This window comes from Musca domestica, unplaced genomic scaffold (genome assembly GCF_030504385.1).
Source record: "Musca domestica strain aabys unplaced genomic scaffold, Musca_domestica.polishedcontigs.V.1.1 5, whole genome shotgun sequence".
Taxonomy (NCBI): Eukaryota; Metazoa; Arthropoda; class Insecta; order Diptera; family Muscidae; genus Musca; species Musca domestica.
Genome location: NW_026712346.1, coordinates 207,414 through 220,906, shown reverse-complemented (window position 1 = coordinate 220,906; position 13,493 = coordinate 207,414). Strand labels below are relative to the sequence as shown.

Below are 13,493 nucleotides of genomic sequence, written 5' to 3'. Positions count from 1 at the left end.
TGGCGGAAAGGGCTGCGAAATAGGTGTTTAACTTTAAGACATATGGCATTAACACCGGGGCCCGACGCCATGATCGTACAATCATCCGCGTACATAATGGACTCTATGCCGTGTGGGGGCGAGGAATGCCTGAAAAGTAGAGGTTAAACAGTTCCGCAGGTATCACCCAACCTTGTGGAACTTCCTGTTTCACTCTACGTCGTTTGGACTTTTTGAATTCCAGAATTAGGCGTCCACACATATAGTTGATTATTCAACGTTTCAAACTTGACCGGAGGGTAGTTGTCTTTACATCCTCAAACAGTGTGGTTTGGTTGACTGTACCAAATGCATTTGATAGGTAAGCAGAACCCAAAAACATCTTAATGTGAAATGTCGTTTGACAAAAGAAAATATTTTGTCTATTCTTATATTTATATAAAGGGTAAATATCAACTATCGGTATAATAACGAATTATTTTTAGTAAAATATATATATAAGCGCATTATAGTTGATTAGATAAATTGCAATGACCAAAGTCAAATCGCATAAAATTGGCGGAAATACGAGGAAAAAATGTCAGGTAAGATAGACATGGTCTCAAAAATCTATTCCAGAGCATTTCCTTGTACATTGAATCGATAAAATAACATCAACCCTTAAAAAGCGTCAGCTCTGTTGAATTATAACAATGCTATGTCACGATATCGTGACATAACATATTTTTCCACTACCAACGCCATCTATTGAAGAAAAGTAACAGTGTAATGACCCATCTTATTATATTTCATGTCTTTGCCAATTGTAATATATTGAAATATTATCCCAACAAAAATGTTGCACATAATAATCAAAATTGTAGAATATATATTGTAAATTGTGTAACAGACTCTAAAGACGATTACCGAATGTAATCAAAATAACGGATAGATAAAAATAAATAATGATTTAGAAAACATGTTTTTGTTTGATACTTTCACCAATAAAGCTTTTTGCTTTCTAAATACAGTTCATTAAAATTTTTTAATGAATAATTGTTAACAGCACTAAAGAATATACATACCAGCGGCAATGGCTGCTATGGCTTCAGAAGCAAAATGCTTGACGTCCACATCCGTGTCAGCGTTTAATTTTTCCAAGGTTGGCTTAACTTGAGTATCGATCACGCTACTATCAAGGAACGGAGAAATTTTCTGCAAGGTCTTTGCTACATTAAAGCGAACATTCGAAACAGGATCAGAGGCTAGAAGGAGAACAGTAGGCAACAGTAACTTAGTTGTAATGTCTGTGCCACAGACTTCAGCCAACATATTTAAACAAAATAGACAAGTCATTCCTAAAAAAATACACATTAACGGACAGCCTATAGGTTTTAATAAATATAATTACTATGTAAATAATTCTTATTGCGTGACATAACCAAAATCATTGGAATAATAGCTTGTTCAGCCCATTGGGCACCAAATTGCTCAACCAACTTTTTCATGTTCAGTGTAGCTGCTTCCCTTATGGCATATACATGATCGTTTAACCACCCCATACAAAGACCACGTAACTTCTGGTCAAAGAATTCCTGACCCAGTTGGCCAGCTAGGGCAGGCATATATTCGATAATGGCCAATCGTACGCGCCACTTGGAGTCTTCCGCTAATTCAACAATAGCTGGTAACAAAGACTTATAAAATAGGAAAATTAAAACAGACAGTTAATATAAATAAAAAGAATATATTACTTGAGATAGTTGTTGTATTCCAATTACGTCATTCACACAATCTAGATTAGATATTATATTCAATCGAACTTCCGGACACTCATCCTTGAGTTGTATGAGGAATAAGGGCAGAAGATGCTCCACGGTGTTATATGCCCCAAGCATAGGACTCAATCCCATTATAACAGAAGCTAAAGCCGATTTCACATGAGGATTTGGATCCGACACCAAATCGCGAACATAAGGCAGAATCGATGTCATAATAATATGCACTTGGTTAGCCTTATCAAGGTTTGCACAAAAGTCTTTGACTTTGGTTGCAACAGCAGCACGCACTTCTGCTTCAGCATCCTTTAACAAATACTACACAATACATTTAAAATAAATTATTTGCAAAAGATTGTATACAAAGTTAATAAATACTTACTTGAAATGCAGGTACCAAATCGACTCTAGTAATCTCTGGTCCTACAGCCTTTTGTAAATCTACAAACTTTTCAGCCACCATATAACGAACACGCCAAGAAGAATCACTCGCACATTGACGCAATGTAGGCAAAACCAACTATATTTTACAAATTTATCTTTGATATTTCATCCTTTCATAGCAAAAATACTTACATGTTCAACATCTTCTTGGGGTAGTAGCTGTGCAATACTCACACAAGCTTCTACGGCTAATAGACGAACCGAATCCTGAAAAATTATGTTAATGTGTTATGAAGAACATGTTAAATCCGGTCTTACCTGATCATCTTGAGCCAATTGAACAAAGTTTGGAATAAGGTCAGATTTCAAATATTCAATTTCAACCACCTTTGCGAATTCTCCCAATTTACTTGCAGCAGCACGTCTTACCATTGGAGTTTCATCCTGACATAATTTCCTGAAATTAGCACGAAGCTCTGCTTTAACTGGCTGAGATACCCGTGGATAACATACGGAGAATAAGCCACATGCCGAAGTGCGTGAAGTGAACCAATCTCCGGAAACTAAACGTTGTAATGTAGGTACTACATGTATTTCAAGGTCCTGAGCACTGTGTTCTGCTGCCACTATACGCAATGATTCAACAGCTTTATCACGAACAACAGTCTCTTCGACCGTTGCTAAACTTTCTAATGGCGGTATTAGGTACATGGCGTATTCAGGTCCTCCAACCAAACCTGTAATTATGTTAGACTGTATCTCAAAGCAAATAATTATTTTGTTACTAATTTACTAGTAAAGTTGCCAAGTTGATCAGCTAACGCCAAAAGAACCTCATCTTCGTCGTAGATTGTCTCCGTTAGAAATGGAATTAGTTCGGAACGAGTACGTTCTTCTCCAAGGGCAAGGGCAATAGTTGAAAGTTTTTTGATAGAATTCAAACGAAGCTTAAAATGAAAATACAATCGGTATTTATTGTTATTACTTAAAATAATAGGGTTATACGATTAATATAAATTTACAATTTTGTCTCGTTTTGCTTTCAGCTTAGCCTCGGCATTTTGTGTTAGCTAATTAGTTCGTGCAACATGTTTTCTTTTGTAGTTTGCCGTCCCAAACATTCCTTTTTAATTATGAAGAAACTAGCTGACCCGGACCGCTTGCTAGCCCGCAATATTAATGTTTAATGCATATTTTTAGGAACCTAATATGAGTTGTAAACGTTGATGCTGTTTTGATGTTTTCCTTGCGGTTTATTGTTGTATTATTTTCAACCCATTTCTAATAATAATATTTGTGATAAATAAATGGAGAAAATTTTGAATTTACACTTGTATATATATTTTCGATGGTTTGGAGTCTTTGTCCTCAGAATCGATAGTATTTTCTAAAATGAAGTAAAGGCACATAGTCACACAACTTTAATTTAAGTATCAAACATAAGGTGTTATCGGCTTACGACAGTTAGTGACCCCATATAGAATGTAAAAGAGTGTAATACTTTGATGAGGTATGAAAAGGTATGTATTTGTCCTCATATAGATATAGGTCTCATATAATTTTATCTCCTAATATTGCTTGTCCAAAGTTGCTCTAATTCGGCATTTGTTTTCAGTACAGTTAAATCTAGTCCTTTTACACTGGTTCCGCCCATATAACATGCCGATTTGAGGCATTTTGAGGGATTCAATAGCATCCTTTGTCAAAAAAAAAAATAGCAAAAAAAGTCCACTTAATGATTTATTTCCTATTCAACAGTACCTTTTTATATTGGTTATATCATAGTATTTAATTACATTTTCAAACCTCAATTTTTAGTATTATTCAAAGGGTTTAGCAACATTTGAAAAAACAAAAGTAATTTTGTAACTTTTAGAAGACCATGTTGTATGGTATTTAGTTTTATCAACGTCATGTATTCTAAAACCTTTACATAATATTCCTAGGGTGATTGGAATATATACGTCTCATTCGTCCTTCTGCGTGTTTTCAAAAACATTTCTTCCGTAAAATCTTTCCACTGTAATTAGAAATAACCGAAAAAATTGTGTAAAATCGTCCCAGCCGTTTTTAATTGATGTGTTGCTATTTATGTACACTATTTTTATACATATAGATTTAAAGGCGTGGCTAGTTCCTCTGATGCTTAGGGTTGGAGGGAGTGTCAACAGTACCTCATATATTAACATTCAAGCAGATATCTTTATTATTTTGGTAAATATATGGATTTTAAGTAAATCGAAAAATGGAAGTAAAAGTGGGCGTGGTCTTGGCATAAAAAATAACTCGGGGCATGACGAACATTTATAAAAAATTTTCCAAATCGGTCCAGCCATTTCATCTGTCTCAATTAAAAATATTGTAACTTGCAACAAAAAAAAAAGGCCCAATATAAGGTAGAAAAGTAAGACCAGCTGATACCTTAATTTAACAACAGTAAAATGTAGAATATGCAGCTACCAGCAGCGCTCAAAGCAGTCAAATCCAGTATAAGAAGTAGTAAAATGATATAAATATCCAAATAAAGTCCTGTCTTACGAAAATTAAGGTGGATGTGTTGAAGTGTAATGAACGATGCCTTCGTAGCAGAAAGTAATCTTTTGCACCGTAGACTGACAGAATGTGTGTTATTGGCTTGCTACATAAACAAAAAGAAACAGAATCTAGTTAGTCTTAACTGTGCTCATCTTCGGGATGAAAATATGAGGCAATCTGCCCTATTACGGTTATCGTCGTCGTCACAAAATGAAGTCGAGGCGACAATAATGATATTAGGGTTGCCGTTTTTTGTCGATAGCGACAAATGATTGCAATTATCATTGTCGATACAACAGTCGACATGAAGTCGAATTTTGAGAATAGCTATTGCCGTAAAAAATTGTGACAACATTGTATTTTTGGGTCGACGTTGATATTCAGAGCTGTCATAGAAACCAACTTTGTCACTATTAGTTTTAAAAACGATAAGAAAAAATGATTTGGTGTCATGAAAATCAATGTTATTGGTTTTATTTTCGAATTAGAATTTTATCGGTTTTGGTTGTCATAGAAGCCAATGTTATTGGTTTTGTTATTGGAAATAAACTAAGTTGCTTAGAGCTGTCACTTTTCATTTGCTTTGGATTTTTTAAACAATTTTTTAAGGACTAAAAACGTGGATTTTTTAGGGATATTCAAAGGACTAAAAATATGGATTTTTTAAAGAATTTTTAAAGGATATTTAAAGGACTATAGGCTTGGATTTTTTAAAGAATTTTTAAAGTGGGATTTTTTAAAGATTTTTTAAAGGACTATAAACGTGGATTTTTTAAAGGACTATAAACGTGGATTTTTTAAAGATTTTTAAAGGACTATAAACGCGGATTTTTTAAAGATTTTTTAAAGGACTATAAACGCGGATTTTTTAAAGATTTTTTAAAGGACTATAAACGCGGATTTTTTAAAGGACTACAAGCGCGGATTTTTTAAAGATTTTTTAAAGGACTATAAACGTGGATTTTTTAAAGGACTATAAACGTGGATTTTTTAAAGATTTTTTAAGGGATATTTAAAGGACCATAAACGTGGATTTTTTAAAGAATTTTTAAAGGACCATAAACCATAAATCTGCAATGCAGCTTTATGAGTAAGTTCACAATAAAAAAATTACTTACTCTATCTCCTTCAACTCCAGTGGGTTGCTGAAATCTCTAAGAGTTTTTCTCGTCACCTTTTCTGAGCGTTCTTCGTCCAACAACACAAAAACTACCACTGCTGATGCCATCTTACTTTATTTATAGCGACTTATTCCTTTTTTTATTTACTTTACTTTTACTGGTATTTCAATGACAAATAAACAGACAACACATGTAAGCAACAACAGCTGTTTCGAACATTGGTTTTATTTACATTCGAAATTGACAAAACCAACTTGGTTTCATGACACCAAATGAAACCAACATTGGTTTACAAAAACGACAATAAGCAAAAACCGACATGGTTTCTGTGACAGCCCTGATTGTAACCATTTTGTATTAGATATTTGACCATGAAAAAAACAATAGCAAAACAATATGGAATGTTGGTTTACGAATTAAAACAAAACCATGTTTGGCAAAAGGGTTTACCAAGGGTAAAGGTACCAGATTAGGTATCCATTGCTACAAAATTAAATGTAAACGGGCCTCCGATTAGAGACACCGATGGCTGGAAAATAGTTTGCTAAAATTTTAATAATTTTAACATAAAATTATTTTTGTATATTTTTATTAGTTAGTTTTTTAAAATTCTTCTAGGTTTGGAAAGATTTAAAATTTAAAACCAAAAAATTGTGCAGAATAAGGGTAAAGCCAACAGCACTGGAGGTGGTATTTTTATTCAAATGACTTTGTCGCTTTGGGAGGAGTCTGTCGCGAATGTAATGAAGTTTCAAAAGTTGCAGAATCCAACAGGTCGTGCACTTGGAATAGAAAATACGGAAAACATAAGTGTAACAGACGTTATAGTTCATAACGTTATAGCAAGTGGACAATGCTGATGACGAGGCTGATGTAACTACTATTAAAGCTTCTCGATCTCCCAGAAAAAAACAATGGTAAAGTCATCAAGGAAAGTATACACTATTGAGCTCTTGAAAGAGCGGCATAAACTTTTGGAATAAAACAATCAAGAGCACTCGCCGCTGCACTGCTAATACATTCTCCTCTTCATCCTCGCTTGAACTTAAGATGTTTAACGCATTTCATTTTTTCTTTCATTTTTTTTTTCACTATATTTTTTATTTTTCCGAAAGAGTCGAAATTAAATTTCAAAATACACAAAAAATTCTATTTTTTTGTCAATAATAAGGGAATGTTGCCAACTTTTATTTTGAACTGTCGATGTCGCTCCTATGCCTTACCGTAATACCATTTATGAATCGAAGCGACGGCGAGTGCAACGACCTTAATTGGGCCGAATATTATAATGAAATATAGAATCATAAATGGTGATAAAGCTAAAACCAAAATTGTACCGGCTGCTGGTAAAGAAATTGAAGGAGATTTAAAAGGTTGCAATTTGCTGCTAACGAATCGAGATGTATCTGCAATTTACATTTTTTTGTTCGGGATACCGTAGTTATTTTGTTGTTGCAAAATCGTTAGTTAATCACATGATTGCTGTTCTTATAAAAATAATGTTTGTTTATCATTTCATTTATTTCATACAATTCAATATACGCATACGTTATATTTCTTATCCTTATATAATTACCAATGCGATGTTTTGAAAAGTTAATTTAATCTAGGTTAAAGAGTATTATTCATTACCTCGTATGTCTCAATATTTGATCTCATCTCTCTATCTCTCTTAAGTTGACGTCGACGTATTTCGGTTCAACTTCGCCAAAACGCCATAAAAGCTGGTATCTTACACCCAAACCATTCGAAATCGGCATTGCCGATTTGTCAGGTGAGACTACTCGGAACGAAACAAAGTTAAGTAAAGTAAAATTTTTTTTTTTTTTTCGTTCGGTCCCAACGCCACTCTTACCCGCCCCTGCCGACCGAGGGGGCCACCTCCCAATACGTAGGGAGCGCGTACACCCCATAGTCCGCACCATGGAGGGTTAGTATTGTAGGGAAACACCAGCTACAGTAAAACATCAGCCGGTTTTAGTAAAAGAATTAGTATTACAAATCACACACAACGAGCAAAAATACAAATCTGGCAGCTCCTAATACTATAATTATAAATTAAGTATTGATATTTTTATTGCATGCAAAGGTTCAGATAGTGATAAATTATTATAGAGGTTGTTATATATTTCACATAAAGATCTAAGTGGGTTGCTTAGTTCGTAGTTAGATCTCGCCAAGGAAAGATTTAGCGGTATATAATTACGAGTTATTCTAGACGGAACATTAAACTTTATTTCACTAATTAAAAATTGTGAATCAATTTGACCACGCAAAAGTCGTATTAAAAATATTGCTCTAAGCATTAAACGCCTTCTTTCTAACGATGGAAGGTCTATAAGTTTTAATCGATTTTCATAGGGGGGGAGTGCTTCAGATGGATTCCAGGGCAGACCTTTGAGAGCGAATATAATGAATTGTTTTTGAACTGCTTCTATTGAATTGGAGTAACATTTATAAAATGGACTCCACAACACGCAACCATACTCTAATGTAGGTCTAACTAGACTAGTAAACAAGCGTTTAGTTATGTAAGGGTCTTCAAACTCTTTAGACCAGCGCTTAATGAAACCTAGAAGAGACTTTGCTTTATTAACGCTAGATTCAATGTGTAAGTTAAAACGAAGTTTATTGTCCAAAATAACACCAAGATCAATAAATGAGTCTACATTCTCCAATTTGTATGAACCTACAAAGTAATCAGATTGAATATGTCTAGATCTGAATAATGATAATTTTTTGCATTTTTTAAGATTTAGTGACATGCCATTCATACCACACCAATTTACAATGGAATGTAGATCATGTTGTAAATGTAATGAGCTATTGAGAGAATCGAGATTAATGAACAGCTTAACATCATCTGCAAACATTAGAATTTTGGAAAACCTTACAACTGACGGAAGATCATTGAGATAGAGAACGAATAGTAATGGTCCTAAATGGCTTCCCTGAGGAACACCAGAATGGACTAGAATATTTTTTGAGATGGCATTTGTGAAAGACACCTTTTGAGTACGGTTTTCAAGGTATGATGAAATCCAGTCTAACAATAATGTAGGGAAACCCATTAAATCAAGTTTGTGGAGTAATAAACTATGTACGACAGTGTCAAAAGCTTTACTAAAATCGGTATAAATTACATCAGTTTGAAATTTATTAGCAAAACCATTATGAACATAGCATGTTAATTCCATAAGATTAGTTAAAGTTGACCTACCTCTGATGAAACCGTGTTGACACGGTGAAAAAATTGGAGCCACAAAGTGTGTTAGCCTACGCGAAACCAAAAATTCAAAAAGTTTAGGTATTGCGCTAAGCTTAGCAATGCCTCTATAATTTTCAATATTGCAACGACTACCAGTTTTATGGAGAGGAATTATATAACTAGATCTCCAAAAATAAGGAAAGTAGCCTAAAGATAAAGAGTAATTAAATAATTTCGTAAGTGGTATGTATAATTCAATTGCACAATGAGACTCTTCTTCTTATCGATAAAACATTTTTTTCATGTTTAGGGAATGATTAGACTAGTTAGAACTATGTCTTGATGTCTTATTCTAAAATACTGAAAGTGATATGCTACATTGCAAATAGAAATATTTGAGTATATATATAAAAATATATGTGTGAGTTTGAAAAGGCTTGCTCCCGGCCTGAACAAAGCTGACAGAGCATTTGACGTCTGTCAATTGTAAATAATCTTAAAACAAAATAACAAAAACAATAACAAGTATATTTAGAATATAAACAGAGCGTTTACAAAGGTGAACGGAGAATAGTTAAAACAAATTCAACAAAAATAAGTTGAATGGTTAAACTGATGTGTAAATATCGCAGTATGTATATATTTTTTTTAATAAATCGACCGCTTATTAAGATAAGCTTAATTTATGTTTTTAGGTTAGAATGACAGAGTTTTTTGTGCCAGCGTTAAGTACGGACGCGTTTTTATTTTTCGTTGCTAATGAATGGTGTATTTTCATAAGTAAAGCAAAATAAATAATATAAAAGCAAACTGGACGCTATTAAAAATTCAGGAAATAAAATCCAAAAAAAGAATCTAAAAATTCATTTTTTATTGAGAATTTTTGCAAAATAGTTTTTCTTCTTTATCTTATTTTCCCCAAGCAAGAGTAATTAACGAGTACATAAATCGGTTTCTTATAGTGTTAACAACAACAAGTGCATGTCACTCTCTCATACCGAAGAGAGAAATGTAAGTGAGAACGGGCAAAACGTATACCTTAAGTTGACGTCGACAGATTTCAGCTAAACCGCGCCAAAAAGCCACGAAAGCTGGACTCTTACAGCTAAACCCCAAAGCCGTTCTAAATCGGCATCGCCGAGAGTTTCTCACGACAACAATTTGCCAGGTGAGACTACTCCTAACGAAACAAGAGAAATGTCATATAAACACAATAATGTAAACACGCCCAAAATAAATTCTATAAAGCGTCTCTTAAAAAACAACAAGGAAAACAAAGTTCCTCCAGGCATGGACCGACATGTCTTAGTAACGAAGCGAAAGGCTAGTTCTAGAACTCCAACCAAGGAACCAAACGCTAAAATCCACAAGTCTATAAATAATGACCGCAACAACAGATTCTCAATTCTCGGATCGAATAACGAGGCTGATGAAATAATACAACCGGTTAGATCCCAAAAACCTCCCCCACTATATCTTCGGGAAGAAACTACAAACAAACTCTCCCAAATGTTGGGTAAACCCAATTTTCACGTGGTATCTTTTAAGAGTGGAAATCTCCAAGAGACGAAAATACAAACTTATACTGAGTCGCATTATAAGGACCTAGTTCGTGCTCTGAATTCTGAAAAGAAAAATTATCAAGAGCTCAAAAGGACTAGTCATCGTAATTAAAGTGCTTCATAGTTCTACACCCTTAGAGGACATAAAAGATGCTTTCGCAGCAGAAGGATTCGAAACAAAGTCTATCATCAACATTTCCAATAAAGATAAAGTTTCGCAACCTATGTTTAAGTTAAACTCACATGCGAATCTTCGCAACTAAAGAACAAGAGACAAAATCCATCCTATTTATAGCCATAGACGTCTTTGCAATCGCGGTGTGAAAATAGAAGAACCTCAAAAAAGAAAAGGCCAACCTCAATGTACAAACTGCCAAACTGCGGACATACCAAAACGTATTGCAAATTGCTATCGGTATGTGTTACTTGTGGTGACCTCCACAAATCATCGGAATGTCCACATCCCAAAACTGACCCATGCGTCATAAAGTGCATCAGTTGCGATGGAAATCATACTGCAAACTACAGAGGATGTCCTGCATATATCACTTAACAAAATCTAGCTTACCCACCCACAAAAAGCCTGCAAACTACCGGGTACGGGAAAATCCACAATTTAATATCAAAACAGCTGATTTTCTTGAGCTAAACAAGAGAAATGAAACCACCGCTCCTAATTACAATCTCCCTTCACAGAATATGCAATACCTATATTCTGATACTTTGAGAAATGACTCACCCAACCATAAATATCCAAATATAGAATCATCTATCGAAAAACTAATCGTCACCATGAAGTATGCAAGGCATGATGCAAGAAAATGTGAGAAATCAATATATGATAATGCAAATAGTTTTAAAACAAAAATAGATAAAATTAGAATATGTTTTTGGAACGCAAACGGATTAAGCCAACATAGACACGAGATCGAAAACTTTATTCACTCACTCAAAATACACATTTTACTGGTATCTGGAACTCATTTCACTTCTAGAAACTGTTTTAGAATAAACGGTTACAGCACATACGACACTTAACACCCTAGTGGAAGAGCTTGCGGTGGCACCGCGGTGATAATTTCTAATATAATTCAACATGCCAGAATATAAGTGTGACCACCTACAAGCTACAACAGTTGCACTATTTTCAACGAATACAGCTATAAGTGCAATATATTGAGACAGCACAAGCAAAGACAAATTCACACACTTCTTCTCATCTCTTGGTAACAGACTCATTGCAGCTGGAGATTATAATGCCACACACACCTTCTGGGGATCTAGACTTATTACACCCAGAGGTAGGCAGCTTTTAAACTCCATTTCCTCCGCTAAACTGGACGTGTTATCTATCGGCCAGCCTACTTTCTGGCCTTCAGACCTGCAAAAAAAATGTCCGCGGTACCCTCGTTTGACTTGTCGTCAGACCATTCCCCATCTATAATAACATTAAATGATGTTCAACTCGCAACTTCCCCGTATTATCTGCCAAATAAATATACAAACTGGATGAAGTACAAAAAATATGTCAGTACACATGTGAATCCTAACACTTCCCTAAAGTCCGGAGAAGAAATTGACAATGCAGTTAAAATATTTACTTCGTTAGTCAACACCGTGTTGCCACTCTCACTAAATTTTCTAAGCCAGAAAATAATCCCTACAACTCATTCGAAAACTCGTGTCTGATAAAAGGAAGGCCAGAAGAGAATGACAGAAGCACCGGAAAAAACTAAAAGAATGTGAAAAACTCTCAAAACAAGCACTCAGATTAAACGAAGAGCGAAACTTAAAATTATTCCTAAATGACCTGGATCCTACAGAGAGAACTGACTACAGCTTATGGAAAGCCACAAAAAACTTGAAAAGACCTATCGCCCATGAATCTCCAATTCGCCTAGAAATTGGGACTTGGGCAAGAACTACAGAAGAAAAAGTAAACGAATTTGCCAAACACCTTGAATCTGTATTTACCCCAAATCCCGGACCATCGAGATTTGTTCAACCTCTAGCTGACGACAAAAAATCCCCGGGTAAAGATGGAATTACTCCAAACATGCTCAAGAAACTATCAACACCGGCCGTTAAACTATTGTTATATATATTTAACAGCGTTCTTCGAGTAGTCTACTTTCCGTCTGTATGGAAAGAATCTGAAATAGTAATGATTCCGAAACCTGAAAAAGATCCAACGCAGGTAAAATCGTATAGACCCATCAGTCTTCTATCTATACTCTCAAAGCTGTTCGAAACAACATTACTATGGAAGTTAACTCCCCATATTACAAGTAGCAATAGTATCCCCGACCACCAATTCGGCTTCGGTAAGAACCATAGTACTATTGAGCAAGTGCACCGCATAGTCACAAACATTAGAATGTCATTCGAAAGGAAGGAATACTGCTCCGCGTTATTTATAGACAGTTCCCAAGCGTTTGACAGAGTCTGGCATCTTGGAATTCTATACAAAATTTGTGAAACTCTACCTAAAAACACTCATAAACTTTTTTGTATTTATTTGTCAAATCGTACGTTTGTTGTTAAGTCGAAAGGCGTACTTTCAAATTCGATAAAAATATTGACTGGCGCCCCACAATTCTGTATGTGTTATTTACTGCCGATATGCCCACAACCAATGAAACTCTCACCTCATCGTTTGCTGATGATACTGCTTTCATTAGCATACACAAGGATCCTATGATAACGTCGGAAAAACTACAAAACCATGTAGATCTTCTAGAAAATTGGCTGACAAAATGGAGAACATAGGTAAATGCAAGCAAGTGCATACACGTTACTTTCGCTCTAAGACGTGAACTTTGCCCCACAATAAAAATCTTTAATACTCAAGTTCCACAGAAAGATACGTAAAATATCTCTGAATGCATATGGACCGAAGATATACATGGAAATAACACATCGATGCATCGATCACGCAAATTAAACT

The 13,493-nt window shown here is 34.9% G+C and overlaps 1 protein-coding gene across 6 annotated transcripts in view; it reads right to left on the bottom strand.

Annotated features, from left to right (window-relative positions):
* LOC101897881 (serine/threonine-protein phosphatase PP2A 65 kDa regulatory subunit) overlaps positions 1-13,493 on the bottom strand; it is a 126,364-nt gene that overhangs the window by 92,421 nt on the left and 20,450 nt on the right. For all 6 annotated transcript variants that reach the window (XM_059128073.1, XM_059128074.1, XM_059128078.1 and 3 more), the window contains exons 2-8: positions 2,914-3,067; positions 2,439-2,857; positions 2,313-2,387; positions 2,119-2,256; positions 1,713-2,054; positions 1,370-1,655; positions 1,044-1,316 (exon numbers count right to left, since the gene is read on the bottom strand). In XM_059128073.1, the coding sequence (XP_058984056.1) occupies positions 1,044-1,316; positions 1,370-1,655; positions 1,713-2,054; positions 2,119-2,256; positions 2,313-2,387; positions 2,439-2,857; positions 2,914-3,067 (1,687 nt within the window). The remainder of the gene's footprint in view (positions 1-1,043; positions 1,317-1,369; positions 1,656-1,712; positions 2,055-2,118; positions 2,257-2,312; positions 2,388-2,438; positions 2,858-2,913; positions 3,068-13,493) is intronic.